A 14,936-nucleotide genomic window follows, 5' to 3' on the forward strand; every position below is an offset into this window, starting at 1 on the left:
GACTGGGGCTCCCTGGGGACAGGGCTGTGTCTCCCCTCAGACTGGGGCTCCCTGATGCTAGGCCCCTCCCTGAAGCTATCCTTGCAGCAGGCCATGTCCTCACCCTCAGGGGTGCCGCTGATGTCAGTGGGGGGACCAGTGTTGGGGGAGCGCTTGGGATTCTGCGTGAGGGCATTCTGACGTGTCCAGTCAAAGTTGTCGGTCAGGTCCTGGGTGTAGCCACAGATTTTCTCATCTTCAAAATGGCAGGTGTTGTCTGTATTGGGGCAGGGGTGGGGAGGAGACAAAGAGGGTCAGGCTCCTCAGGCCCCTGGTCCAGCTCCGCCCTCCCTGGCCACCGCAGGGCAAGTACTGTGCATCTGAGCAGTGGGCCTTGGATCTCAGGGCTTGAGAGACCAGGCAACGGGGCCCCTGACAAGTTTGTTCCTAGAACAGGACTTCCTAACCTTTGTGCACCACAGACACCTGATGTCTAGTGAAGTCTAAGGACACCATCTCAGAATAATAATTTTAGATGCATAAAATGAAATACATAGGGTCACAAAGGAAATCAATTATATTGAGATACAGCTGTCAAAATATTTAAAAAACACATTTGTGATATAATAATATGAGGGCTTCCTTATTATTTAATTAAATAACAGGATCTAGTGTTAGCTCTAATAATCACGGTGACTTCGAAGTCCTGATGAACGTAGGTGATATTTAGGAATGGCTGCAACAACTTTCAGGTGATGTGCAAACCTCAGGTTGGTCCTGATGACAAAGTCACAGGTAGTGACACTACTGTGGTCTGCTGCCTACATTCGTCGCTGAAGGAGATGTTTAACTACTAGAAGTTAGGGGAAGATGAAGATGTGCGTCCTTCCATGTTCCACGTTCATGGACTCCCTGAATTCTATACACAGAGACCCTGGGGCAGAGGGGGCCTCATGGATCTCAGATTAAGGGCCCCTGCCGCAGAGAGCAGGGGATGTGGACTAGTCTGGTCTCTCTATTTTTCTTTTAGGGATGCTGATTTTAGGGACAGGATCAGGGTGCCAACTGAAGAGGAAAGGCCCTGAGTTACAGATGCCCCCCACCTCTGCCCCCTTTTAAGCCCCAGAATAAATCTTGGATGCACACATCTCCAAGCCTAATTCTGCTGCCTTTGGATTTTCTTTCCAGCTGCGAGCTTCCATGCCATTTTCTCTCTGGGTATCTCTGGGGGGGGTCCTCCCCACCCCCCAGGGAGTCTTTGTGTCCCCAGAGGGAAGGGGAAGTGGGAGGGAGGTGTCTCACCTGACAGGTTGGGAGAGTTGATGGCTGAGAAAGGAAGCAGGAAAAGTAAGTCAGAACAGACAAAGTGTGGGACCATACATAGGGTGCCGAGGCTTGGGTTGGGACCAGGGGACAGGGCTCCGGAAACCAGGCTTGGGGACCAGAGGGGCCTAGCCGGCTGTGATAAAGTAGGACACTGCACATTGGGGAGCCCCGAGTTCTGGAACCCTGTGGGGAGGTTGGAGGGGTCTCCTGGGTAGGAGGTGAGCCCTCCTCCCCCCACCTGCCCCCACCACCTACGCTCTGTGTAGTGGATGATGCGGGAGGCCATGTCACCAGCCCCGAAGGTGGTGTAGGGCGTGAGGCGGACCTCGTAGCTGTGGGGCACACGGAGGTCGGTCAGGACGTACTCCAGCAGCTGCCCCTTCTCCACGCGCCGCACCGGGATGGCCTTCACCATGGCACTGTGCTGATTCAGCTGCGGATACAGGGCGGTCCCAGATGCCCAGCAGGCCACACCCTCCACCGGCGCACCAGCCCGGGGCCCTGGCACAACTCGGAGGGTGCGGTGCGGGGCAGTATCAGGGAGCAGAAAGAATAAAGGACTAGGAAATCTGCCGCTCAGTTTCCCCATCTGTGAGCTAGGGCAATCACCCCTACCATGCCTGCCTCCTAGGGCTGTCTTAATAAGTGACAGCAATGCGTATCGAACACCGAATATGTGCTGGATGCTGCTCAAAGTGATCTGCCATTATTAACTCATTTGATCCTCAAATAACAACCCTATGAGGTGGAACATTATAAAGTGATTCCCATTTTACAGATCAGAGAAACTGAGGCCAAGCAGATGTAGTTTGCCCTAGCTCACACAGACCTGGATTCTAGCCTAGGCAGTCTGCTCCAGAGCCACACTTTTACCCTCCACACCTACTGCCCCTTGGACGGAACCACACGGAGTTAGATTGGACAAGACCAGCATAGCCCTGGCCTCACATTCCAGAGACCCTGTGGATGAGACTGCCCCCCCACCCCCACCTTAAGCTCCTGACACACAAGTAGATTCTATGTTTTGTGAGCAGAGTGGACTCCGCCCCCTTCCCCAGAGCATGGGGCCAGAAGGGACAGGTCCCTAGAACCTCCCGGCTTCTGCTGCTATGTCCAGAACACTTTCTCTCCGGCTCTGGAGAGTGGTCTCTAAGGGGGTCAGTGTGCTCAAGCCCTGCCTCCAACCCCTTCCCATGGCTTGACAGACATTCCCAGGGTCAGCCTGCACCTGGGCCCCTGTCCCCCTTGGCCCACCTGGCGGACACTGAGTCTGTAGTTGAGCAGGGGGTCGACAGCATCGGGCTCCCTCTGTGTCCACTGCAGCACATAGGAGTAGTTCTTGGACAGCTTGTGGCTGCGGGTGGGGTTGGGGGTGTCGAAGTAAAACTCCGGGCTGTAGGCTTTGGCTGAGAGGACGGGGAGGGGGGCGTGGGGCCATGAAGGGTGGGGGACGGGGACAGACACAGAGAGAGGAGACATGGGAGAGGGCGACAGAAGAGGATGTCGAGGAACAGAGACACAGTATGGGGAGACAAAGAGAAAGGGCATATGGTGAAGAGAGGAGATGGTGGGAGAGGAGGAGAATGGGGGAATGAGGGTGGAGCAGGAGGGGAGGCGGACGTGGAGAAAAGGAAGATTGGGAATTCCAAGACGTGGTATTTGTGAGGATAGAGAGGAAAGGCCGAGGAAAAGCCAGAGAGAAGAAAAATTTGGGAAGACAGAGGAGGAGGAATATTAGAAAGGACACAGGAAAGAGGATGGGGAAAAAGATGCAAAGAAGGGTCAAGGACATGGAGGAAGAAGGAAGAGAAAGGAGAGAGATAGGGAGGCAAAAAGGTGGGGAGACAGGGAAAGTGTGGGAGAACAGGGGAGGGGGGAAGGAGGTGGGAAATGTCACAGGGGCCTCTGGCTGCAGGGCTGGGTGGGGTGGGGAAGGGCTGGGGAGTGACCTGTGGTCCTGACCCCCTGCTTCTGAGTGAGGAGATCCAAACAAGAGCTAAAAGGGCACCCTGTCAGTCGGGGGTTGTTGGGAGAGCTGCAGGTGCAGTAGATGGGGACAGGCACACCTGGGGCTCTCCTCCAGGGGCGCTGCCACCAGCTCCGATAGGGAACCAGCTCTCCCCTCAATGAAGGGGGAAGAGAAGAGATCAGCAACCCCCTTGGCCCCTATGCGTTCCCCTCAGCCCTCACCATGACCTCCACCCCTTCCTGACTCACCCATGCCCACCTGCAGCCCCTAATAGCCCCCCCCCCCCCCCGGGAATGACTTGATGATGAGATGGGCTGAGAGGGATTTCTGGGCACCAAGGGGCCTGGAGTGACAGGTCAGGAAATGTATGCTGGCTGGCCCAGAGCCAGCCACGGCGTTCCAGAGAAGCTGTTGAGCCCAGGGTCCTCTTCGCTGCTCTTAGCTACAGCTCAGGCCCCTCACATTGGGCCTGCAAGTCAGGAAAAGAGGGGGTCCTCCATCCGTAGCCTCTGGGGCCAAGGACGAAAGAGGAGGGGCTTGAAATAAGCCGGCTGAGATGGAGGGGGTGAGGCAGGGCTTGAGTGGGCGGTTTTGAACCTGGTGTGGGCGGGGCCGGAGTGCACCTGCTACGGAGGAAGACGGAAACCGAGAGCTGGGATTGACTGAAGCTGCAAGGGGTAGAGCCTAGGCCTTGTAGTTGGGGCCTAGGTGAGGTGTGAATGGGAAGGGCCCACACCTGGCGCTCGCGGGGCTACAGGGGCGAAGCCTAAGCCCGGGGAAGCAGGGGTTTGAAAGAGGCAGGGCCGTCCGAGGCCAAGGGGAAGGAGGCTGAGCTAAAATGGGCAGGACTTCGGGCACGTATAAGCGGGCCTTGAGAAGACAAGGTCTACACGCAGTGGGCGTGAGCGAAGGGGTGTAGCCTGCCTAGAGGGGACCAGGCTGTAAAAGACGTCTAGATTAGGTCTGAGCGGCGGAGGCGGGGCTTGGACCTGGCGGGGCGGGTCTCGGAGAGGCAGGGCCCTAAACCTGGGGCAGGCGGGCTGGAAGGGGGCGGGGCCTGGCCCCAGGTGGGCGCGGTCGGGCGGGACCCACTGGACGCTCACCCGAGACCTGAAAGAGGCAGGTAGCCGAGCCCACGTCGTTGGAGATGCTGCACTCGTAGCTGCCGCTGCTGTCGCGGGTGACGGCGTCCAGGCGCAGTTCCGAGTGGTCGGGGGCCTCGGCGGCGACGGGGACAGCGGGCGGCGGGGGCAGCAGCTGCCCTTTGAAGCGCCACACGGCCGAGGCGATACGCTGGGGGCTGCCCCGCAGCAGCGAGCAGCGCAGCAGCACGGGCCGGCCCAGCGCCTGGCGCACGTCCTGGGAGCTGGGCTCCACCTCGGGCGGGACTGGGGGCGGGGGCGGGGGCGGGGGCGGCGGTCAGCGGGGCCGGGTGGGCTTTGAGGATCGGCCGTCCGAGGCGACGCGCGCGACCCGGCTCCCGCGCCCCCCAGCCTGCAGAGATCTCCGAGGATTCAATAGCCACGCTCATACCTCCGTGCCCGGCAGATACCCACCCTCCCGGCCAATTCCTCCAGCCATGCTTCCCACGCTGGGCCTCCGGTCTCGCCGCAGACCCCTCCGTCCCCCACACCCTCCCGTCCCCCGCCGCCCCGTAGTGAAAAGCAGTGTAACGTCAGGGTTCAGAGCACGATCCCCGGAGCTAGACGCCTTGGGTTCAAATCCCAGCCCTACCTCAAACTAGCTGGTGAGGCCTTAGGCAAGTTACTTATCCTGTGACTCGGTTTCTCTATTTGTAAAAACAAGGGAATAACAGAGTCTACTTATAGGGCTGCGAAGGGTTAAAGGAGGTCATGCATTAAGATGCCTTCTGAACAGTGCTTGGCACGAGGTCAGTTTCTACCATCAGACACGACGTGTTCCCTTGAAGGTCTTTCACACTAACCATTTCTACCTGTCAATATCAATTATTTCTTTGCTCACTGGGTCCGCGGGAATGAGGATGGTGGGGGCGGGGCAGGGCGGCGCTTGATGGTGGAAATGTGGCAGGGGTCACAGACCTCACACCCTAGAACTGGGGCGGGCGGGGGGGATGACAAGGTTTTAGGGCTATCAGCAGCAGTGCGGGGAGGGAGCGAAGGGGCGAAGAGGGGGCAGGTGAGGCTGTCCCCGGGAGGGACAGCTCAGAAGACAGTCCAGGTGGGGCGATGAGACTCACACTGCACGTTCAGCTGCACCTGGGCCTCGCGAGGGCGCACGTTGAAGCCATTATACCGAGCCGTCTGGCAGCGGTAGGTCCCGCTCATGTCGCGGCTCACGTGCTCCAGCCGCAGCTTCCCGTCGGGGGTCTCCTCCAGGGGCAGCCCCGAAGGCAGCATCGCAGCCTCCTTGTCCACGCGGGACCAGAGCACCGGCGGCCGCGGCTTGCCTCGGACCTCACACTGCAGCTCGGCGGGCGAGCCCTCCCGCACGGTCACCACGGCCCTGCCCTTGGGCACGCTGATGGTGGGAGGCACTGCGGTGGGGAGGCGCAGGGGCAGGGTTAGAGCTCCCCGCCGGCCCCAGCTTTGGGGCTTCTGCTTCCCTCCCCCTAGGCTTCCCATCCCAGGTGTCCCAAAGGATCCCTCAGGGTCTCCAAAACACAACTCACCTCCCCCAGTTCTCTCCACCTCCTGGGGTCTCTATCTCAGGGTCTCCCAACTCAGAAAGAGATCTGAGGTCGTCCTGGCCTATGCCTTCCTTCCCTTTAGCCCAACAAAGGGAGTTCCACCTTTTAAACAGTTCTACGAAATGACCTCCTCCCTCAACTCCCTCTCTCCGGCCCACTGGATCCCATAGAGTTAAAGCTTCCATCTTGTGTTCTGGAGTGTGATCACAGATCAATAGTCTGTCCACCAACATCTTTAGCCTTTCTTCCAAAGTAATAGAATATCTGGAGTTCAGCACAGTCCACAGTGGGAATAACCACCCTGCCTATGGCTAAATTCTGGCCAATGGGATGTGACAGGAAATAAAGGTCTTTAAAAGGAGAGGCTATGGCCCTCCTCTCCTCCTCCTTCCTGCAGGCTGGAATGCAGATTGATGGCTGCCCCTGGAACTGCCATTGTGGACAAGGTGGCACACACTACGGTTAAGGTTAACGGAAGAGCGAGACAAGATGGAGCCTGGGACCCTGAGGACTTGGTGGAACGGAGCCATTATTCCAGCCTGGACTGCTCACTTTTATGAGAAAAAGAAACATACATCTAGCTCATTTAAGTCACTAGTAGTATTTTGGGATTTTCTGTTATACACAGACAAACCTAATTCAACCCAACACATCGCCCAACTGGAGGGTCTTTTAAAGACTTCCATGGGTCCCATTCCACATCCCATCAAACAAATTAAAATGTCCTTCATTAAATATAAACTGTAAATAACTCTGCAAGGCAAGCTGAGGTCCAGTTATCCAGTTAGAATAATTCATACTCTATAAACATTTATACATGCATTGGTTTTAATTTTACAGTTTTCTCTTTGTATTTTTGGAGCCAATTAATTTATTTTTCCAGGGCTAAATTATTTCTATAGGCCCTTAAAAAGCTTCCATGCCCTAGGCATCAGGCTAATGAGCCAAATAGAGGAAATGGCCCTGTGCCCTGTTGATTTCTCTGGTTCTAAAACATCCCAGCTCCCAACTCTCCTGTGCCCCCACAGGCTAAAGGGCTGTCCTTCCTTTGAAGCTGCCCTGCCTTCAGGTTAAAGCTCCAGATCCTTGGCTCCACAAACAAGACCCTCGTGCTCCAGACTCTGCCACTCCCCAGACTCATCTTCCCTCTCCTATCCTGTGTCCCAGCTATGGGATCAACTTGTGAGGGACACACTCCCTAGATGCAAAGTCTTCTCCCCGTGTAGAAGTTAGGATGGAAGAGGCCTCCGAAGCCATCTGGTTCAGTGTCTCACAGAGGAGAAACTGAGGCCCAGAGAGTTAAAGAGGCTTAGTCAAAGTCAGCCAGCTACTTAGTGCAAGGGGCTAGGGGCTGGAGATGAGATTCTACAGACTCTATCCAAAATCCTCCTCTCCAAACTCCTGTCATTCTTAAAATATAAACCCTTCAGGGGTGGCTCTAAAGTCAGACTGCCTGTGTTTGAATACCAGGCTACACCACTTGTTTGTTAACTTAGGTGAGTTTCTTAAACTCTCTGAGCCTGTTTCTTCATCTCGAAAAACTGGTGATAAACTATCTCATAAAGTAAACCATGAAGGTGAATGAGAGAAATATGAAATCATCAGAACACAGAGTAAGCACTCAATAAATGTTAGTCATTATTTCATTGTTATTTATTATTATTGGAATAAAGACCCAAGTCCCTGCATAATCTGGCCCCCGCTGACCCCTCTGCTCTCTTCCATTTCACTCCATTTTTCCAGCTGCACTTTCCTTCCTTCAGGGCTCTAGATGGCCCACATGCTTACCTACCTCGGCCTTTGCATGTGCTGATTCTTTGGCCTCCCTTGCTCTCTTCCACCTTGCAAAATCCCGCCCCTCCTTCAGATTCAGATCTCAGATCAAACATTCTATCTTAGGAGACTCTTTCCTGACTCTCGTGTATCAAAGTTTGCAGTGATATATTTATTTGTGAGACTGTGAAAAATGTTTGCCTTCCTGCTTCGTTCCATGCCAGCAGAGCTTATTTTGCCCACCCCTCTGCCCCAGAGCCTACCACAATGCCTGACATTTAACAGGTGCTTAATAAATGTGTGCAGAACACCAAGTAAACACAAACGGTGTTCCCCTCACTCTGGCCTTTCCCCAAGCTTCTGTGCCCACCTCCTCTCTGTGGGCCTCTCCAGCTCCCTCACACACACACCCACGCCACTTATTTGGCTGCCCACCTGTCTCAGAGGAGATGTTGACTTCGACGCTCAGGTCAGGCACTGGTGCCCCTGGGAAGGAAGCCACGCACAGGTAGGTGCCATAGTCGCTGAAGTGCAGGTCAATGAGCTCTAGGCTGCTCGTGACGGCAGGCAATTCAGGGTCATTTCGGGTCACCAGCAGCCTCTTAGACATGCGTGCTGGCTTGCCATTCTTGAACCACTGGTAGGTCACCTTCTCTTGGGGCACTGCATCCACGTGGCATGACAGCTTCAGGTCCTGGCCCAACTGTATGTTCTCACTCTCTTTGATCACATCTGGGGTGATCTGGAATGTAGCATTCTTCATGGCTATAGGTGGATGGGGAGGGAAGGGTGGCTAGGACTGGCCCAAAGCCAAGGGTCTGTGTCCTACCTCCATCCCAACCCAGCTTCTCTTCTTGAACTGACCTTCCTGGAGATTGGGGGCTACCACCCTACCCCACCCCCAAGAGAAACCATTGCTTTGCTTGGAAATTGCTCTGCTTACTTAGATGGATTTTTAAAAGTTCAAAAAAGCTGGCTGTAGAAAAGTGGGTTTAGTCATTGTTACAGCCACTGTTGACTGAACACCCACTACATGAGAGGCACTGTTCCAAGCACTTTACATGGGTTTACTCATCTCACCCATCCCACAATCTTCGAGTGAGGCACTTTGCTGTCCCCGTTTTACAAAGGAGAGAACTGAGGCTCAGACAGTTTAAGTAACTTGCCCAAAGTAGCCAACCTTGAATTCAGACTCAGCCTGCGCTCTTAACAGCTGCACTGCTTTATTTTTATTCTTGTTTTAAACCTTGAATATGCAAAGTACACATTTTGGAAAGATGCACCAGAATGTGATAGTGCTTCTATCTAGAGAGTGGGGCTGAGGGGAAATTTTAATTTGCACATTTCATCTTTTTGTACTGTTTGCTTCTTCTCAACAAGTTTGTGTGATTTTTATAAAAAAGCCTAATACAATTATTTTATGTGAAATTACATAAAACACAGAGCTTAGAAAAAAAGGGTCTAGCCCTCTTTGAAAAATCTGAATATTGTCTGACATAACTGAGAGTTAGAATTCTTCTTCTGCTGCTGCTGCTTCTTCTTCCTTTTTTAAGTAGGCTCCACACCCACAGTGGAGCCTAATGCAGGGCTTGAACTCATGACCCTGAGATGAAGACCTGAGCTGAGATCAAGAGTCGGATGCTTAACAGACTGAGCCGCCCAGGCCCGTCTAGACAGAATGCTCAGTAGTGGGTTGTTAATTCGACTGGACCCTGGTGCAACAGCCATGAACCAGGACTGGGCTGGGCAAAGCAGGCTGTACATGACCCTAAGAGATGACTGTAAGTATTTGATGCAAACTGCAATCTCATGAACCCAGGTGTTTTGTGGGGTTTTTTTGTTGTTTTTTTCTTTTTTTTTTTTGAACCCAGGTTTTAAAGGCCAAGCGGAATTAGGTGAAGAAGAATAATTTGACAGGAGAAGTACCATCAAAGGAAAAAGCCAGCAGTGACAATCTGGTGAATGTTTTTCTTGCTCCGATTAAGTAAAAAAATCCCAGAGAGCTAGCTTCTTTTTTGTGAGAAGAGTCAGAGAGAGACTGGTTGGTGAGGGAAGAACAAAATGGAGAATCCATTTCATCAGAAGATCCTCCATTTAATCAGAAGATTTGACAGGAGCTATACCTGACTTTCAAGGGCGAAAGAGCTGCAAACAAGCCTAGATCTTTAAAATTTTCAAATAAGTAAACAATAAACAAACAACAACCTAAAGTGACTTCCAGGTCAAAAGAATTTAAAGTTTTCTCCTTAGGGGCACAGGACCACCTCAGTCAGTTGCATCAAGAGCATGCAACTCTTGATCTCAGGGTCATGAGTTTGAGCCCTATGGTGGGTGTAGAGATTACTTTAATAAATAAAACTTTTAAAAAAAGTTTTCTTCTTAAAGCACAGTAGCAAAATCAAGATCATACTGAGCAGCTAATGAGGCAGAGGTTAGTAAGGAGAGTGTCAATACTTTTTGTGTCCCAAGTTTTGTTATCATTTTTACATTTAGTAATTACCTTCAGACTCACTGACATTCTTTGCTAATAAAGATTTGCATTTGAGGTATGTGCAAATGTATGTTATTTTCATTTTAATTCTGTGAAAAATGTAGAAATTATTATATAGGAAGAGAGGAAATTTCTCTTGCAGACTGGAGTGTCCACATTTAACTTTCAGCAGCCTCAGTTTCCAGATCTAAGAAATATGCAGGTAATCAACACCCACCCTTCGCACTTGGTCCCTTGTCAGGATGACCTTTGGAAATGTGGATTCTAAATAAAACTCTATACAAATTGTAGTCCTGCCACCTGCAGGCAGACATCAGAATTGCAGGGAAATCGAAGTGCCTGGAACATGCCTTCTCAGCAAATCCCATCGACCAAGAGGAAGCAGACAGGCCTCTCTCTTGGTTCACGGGTGGTTTCTGGAGGGCAGGAGCCACCAGGCCACCTCCCGGGTCCCCCCACCCTCACCCCTCCCGACCCACGTACATCGCACCAGCAGGTTGACGGTCTTCTTGGCAGGGTTGCCCACATTGTTGGTGGCGGTGCAGTTGTAATAGCCAGAGTCCCGTGCCTGCACTGAAGGGATGCTGAGGGTGCCACTCTGGGCCAGAGCACCCAGGGGCAGCGGGCCCGGCCCGTGGGACCACTGAAGCTGGGGTAAGGGATCACCGCCTGTCAGCAGACACTGTACGGTCACATTCTCCCCAGGATTTACCACCAGAGTTTCATTCACAGACAGCTTCAGGGCTGGTGGTGCTACGAGGACAAGGAGGTGGGGTCTTAGGGACCATGAGGCAGGGCTGGGGGAGTCGAGGGGGCAAGGGAAGCCAGGGGGTTGAGGGAGGCCTGGAAGGGAAAGGAAGGGGAGAGGCAGGGAGCAGGCAGGGAGCAGGCAGAGAGGAGGAGGGGAGATGCCTAGAGTCCTGTGTGGGCTGGGCCCTGTGTCCTAGCTGGGGAGCTGGCCCAGGAGGGCGATGGGCAGGGGAGTCCTGTACCCGTGGTGTTCGTGAGCCGGAAGGTGATGGCCTTGTCTGGGATGCCGCACACATTGCGGACAGACACCTGGCAGGTGTAGCTGGCATAGTCCTGCGGCCGCAGGTTCTTCAGCTTCAGGACCTTGGTCTCCCCCTAGGCAGCAGCAGATCACTGGGGTGAGGGGCCTGCTTGGGTCTCTAGGGATCCCACACACATTCACCCAGCGCCAGAGGCTGAAGCCAATGGCTACTTTAATTCCTATCTTTCTGGAATGCCTGGGTGGCTCAGTGGTTGAGCATCTGTCTTTGGCTCAGGTCATGATCCTGGGGTCCCGGGATCGAGTCCCACATCAGGCTCCCCACAGGGAGCCTGCTTCTCCCTCTGCCCGCATCTCTGCCTCTCTCATGAATAAATAAATAAAATCTTTTTAAAAATTCCTATCTTTCCAACCTCCACAGTTTATCCTCAGGGAGCCTGCACCTGGGGCGGAGACTGCAGTCTCCATACCTTGAGCTTCTCCAGATCTGATGTTGTCCTGGCACACACCAGCCAGGACCGGGCCTCGGTTTTCACACTCTGGGAAATGGAGGATTAGGAAGGAATCCTGCTCTGTCTTACACCCTATACAAACATGGGGCTGGCCCGCAAGCCATGTCCACACATGGAGCTTTGGCCACCACCTGGGATAGCCACCTCTGAAAGACTTCCCTGGCAGGCAGCTTCATCACCACCTCCTGGGACTGTGGGGGACCTCAATCAATACCCCCGACTGCTGCTGTGCCTACCCAAGAGTCCCCAATACTCTGCTAGCCAGCAGCACACAGGGGTGACAGGCCTGCCCCTGGGGGGATCCTTTCCTAACTAGCAATGTTCCTGGAGGACATGTTGCCTTGGGGACTCTCCCGTCCTCACCACTGCTCCCTGACCTTTCTGTCCTGATTTCATTTGGCCCAGGTTGTCTGAAGCCCAATCAGATTGCATGCTTCCAACATCAGAGCAGAATTATTGGCATCAGGGCAGCCCCTGGACCCCCTTAGATCATGGGGCCTCGTCTCCACGTCTCCCTCCCTTGTTGGGTGCAGAAGGAAGAGTGCAGGGCGAGCCATGAGGAGACCAGGCCGGCTGCTTTCTGTCCTGACCTGGGTATAGAGAGGCTCATAGATGTCAACCCCATTGTCCTGGCTGTGAGATAGGGTGTCGGAACCCCGCTTCCAGATGAAGCGGGCCGGCGGGTTGGAGTTGACAGTACAGCGCAGGAACACCGTCTTCTCCTGGTAGAAGTTGCCTCGAACATCGCTCACCGTCTGGTGGACCGTCAGCACGGGCTCGTCCAGGTCTGCAAGGACACAGCCCCAGGGGAGTCACGGCCAGGTGACCGCCAGGTGGGGGGCTTGGTCTTCTGGCAGCCCCCAAGGAAAGCTAAGCCACCCTCAAGGGATGCTTCCAGAAAGCCAGATGCTCTCCCAGCCCACAAACTCGACCAACCTGTTGGAGGCGGGAGAATGGACCTAATGGCTTCCCAGCTGTTCCTCCCCCAGCCCTGCATGGGGGTGTCTGTCTTTATCCTCCCATCATGGGATGGAGGAAGCAGCTGCAGATTGGAAATCAGGACACTGGTTCAAATCCCAGGTTAGCTGTTAATTTGCAGTGTGACCTGCCTAAGTCACTTCTCTTTCTGGGCGTTTCATCATGGGTCATGCAAATACCACTTTCTTTTTAATACCAATGCCCAGCAGAGCTCACTGATGGTGTCAGAAGTCAGAATGATTGCCTCTAAGGAGATTATTGACTGGGAGGGAGCATGAAGGAACTTTCTGGGGTCCGGGAAATGCTCTTGAACTGGATGGTGTTTACACATGCATAGACATAAGAATTCACGGAACTGTACATTTAAGATTGGTGCACTCTACTGGATGTAGGTTAATCCTCAACAACAAAAAAGAATTTAAGAAAAAATCCTGATGCTGGGTTCCATGCCCAATTACATCAGAATCTCTGGAAGTGGGACCCAGGCATCAATAGTTTCTTCTAAAGATCCCCTAGACCTTCTAATGAAGAGTCGGCATTGTGAAACAAAGGCACCAACATTCCACAGCCTAACATTCTATGGCAGGTGTTCCAGCATCCCATCATTCTGTCCTCACACAGCCCACTTGGACAGAAGTCGTATCAAAGACCATGATGGGTAGAGATGGGGCACTGGTGACATCCAGGCCATGCCTGCCAGCCCCTTCCAGCGCCAATAACGCAAGAAATGATCCTCAGCCCCAGGGTTTGGCAGGCCCTTAGGTGACTGATGGGGGACAGAAGGGTCTGAGGTTCCATTGCTCACCACTTGGGGGTCTCACTTGGTGGGGTGTGGGACATATTTAATGAATAGGTTCATTGTGGACATTAAGATGGTGCCAGACAGGCTGCTTGGCTTGGCCCTATGGCTTCTGGGTAACTAGTGTCAGCCTGAGTGGGCACAGAGGCAGGTGGCAAGCAGTAAAATAGCCTCTTGGGGTTAAGGAGGTACCTCCATGGCAGGCAGGTAGGGACTAGGGGCTTCCCATTCAACCAGCAGCCAGGGCTAAGGGGTGCTTGGTCCTGTAGGTTCCCCCTTGGTGGGGACAGGGAAGTTGCAGAGCTCCCCCTTGGACAGAAGCAAGAGACATGAGAGACTGTGGGAAGGGCATGCGCCAGAGTCAAGAGAACGTTTGTGGGCAAACAAGTCACAAACCTCCCCCCACTTCCATTTCATCTGTGAAAGGAGTAGAGTATAATCCAAACGATCCCGCCCTCTCTGATCACTTGGGAGAGCTGTGCAAGGTTCCTACGGGTTAGGGAGGGACACGTGTGAATGGTATAGGGGGACACACATCGGAGGAACAGTGGTCCGGGAGAGATGGGGTCTCTACTGCCTTCTTCCACCGAAGTGTCTCTTCTCCAGCCTCCTTCCCGACCCCCCGCCTTCCCAGCCCGCCCCCGGGGCACCCCGGCCCGCACTCACACTGCACGTCCACGCGGATGGACTTGATGGCGGGCACGCCCACGCCGTTCTCTGCCTTGCAGTAGTAGCGGCCGCCCTGCGTGCGCGCGATGCGCTCGATGCGCAGCGTCTCGTTGAACACTGACGTCTCCTGGAACTTGTCCGAGGCGCTGCCCGCCGTCTTGGTCCAGCGCACCTGGGCCCGCAGGGCGGGGCAGGGTGAGCGGGGCAGGCAGGGGAGCGTGCTCCGGGCTGAAGGTCATGCAACGGGGCCTCTTCCCCCCGCACCCCACTCTTCTCCCTGCGTGCCCGTGGGGCCACCCCAGCCTGGGAAACTAATTCCCCCCAGGGAAATGCACGGATAGGGTAGGAGGATGCTTCAGCAAAGAGCCTGGGAAATCTGGGGTCAGAGGAAGGAGGCTTTAAATCAGGCAGTATAGTGCAGTGGTTAAGAGCATGGATTGGGGCGAGTTGCCCCACCTTTCCTGCCTCCCTTTCCGCATTGGGAAAACAGACAATACTACTGGCCTAGGGCTTCTGGGAGGATTAAATGTGCCTTAGTGCCTGTATGACTAAGAATTTGATAAAAAAATTTTAGTGGCCTTGGGTAGGCCACTCTCTCCCAGCTTTAGACTTGTCATCTGCGAAAGAGGTCTCCGTGGTAGCCAGCCTCCAAGATGGTCCCAAGCTTCTGATCCTTTTCTGTGGTGCCCTCCCACTTTGTACCGCAGATGGGCTGTGTGCCCAATATAACACAGCGGGCATGACGGTATGTCACTGCCAAGAT

General features: G+C 53.9%; 1 protein-coding gene across 2 annotated transcripts in view; it reads right to left on the reverse strand.

Moving 5' to 3' along the window:
* MDGA1 (MAM domain containing glycosylphosphatidylinositol anchor 1) overlaps positions 1 to 14,936 on the reverse strand; it is a 56,090-nt gene that overhangs the window by 7,055 nt on the left and 34,099 nt on the right. Inside the window, exons 3-13 of one of the 2 annotated variants that reach the window (XM_055330653.1) lie at positions 14,171 to 14,345; positions 12,318 to 12,514; positions 11,199 to 11,331; positions 10,690 to 10,959; positions 8,151 to 8,480; positions 5,493 to 5,789; positions 4,378 to 4,662; positions 2,560 to 2,711; positions 1,561 to 1,738; positions 1,282 to 1,305; positions 104 to 256 (exon numbers count right to left, since the gene is read on the reverse strand). In XM_055330653.1, coding sequence (XP_055186628.1) covers positions 104 to 256; positions 1,282 to 1,305; positions 1,561 to 1,738; positions 2,560 to 2,711; positions 4,378 to 4,662; positions 5,493 to 5,789; positions 8,151 to 8,480; positions 10,690 to 10,959; positions 11,199 to 11,331; positions 12,318 to 12,514; positions 14,171 to 14,345 — 2,194 coding nt within the window. The remainder of the gene's footprint in view (positions 1 to 103; positions 257 to 1,281; positions 1,306 to 1,560; positions 1,739 to 2,559; positions 2,712 to 4,377; positions 4,663 to 5,492; positions 5,790 to 8,150; positions 8,481 to 10,689; positions 10,960 to 11,198; positions 11,332 to 12,317; positions 12,515 to 14,170; positions 14,346 to 14,936) is intronic. The other variant, XM_055330654.1, reaches the window with a different exon arrangement.

Source organism: Nyctereutes procyonoides, unplaced genomic scaffold (genome assembly GCF_905146905.1).
Source record: "Nyctereutes procyonoides isolate TBG_1078 unplaced genomic scaffold, NYPRO_anot_genome, whole genome shotgun sequence".
In the NCBI taxonomy this organism is placed as follows: domain Eukaryota; kingdom Metazoa; phylum Chordata; class Mammalia; order Carnivora; family Canidae; genus Nyctereutes; species Nyctereutes procyonoides.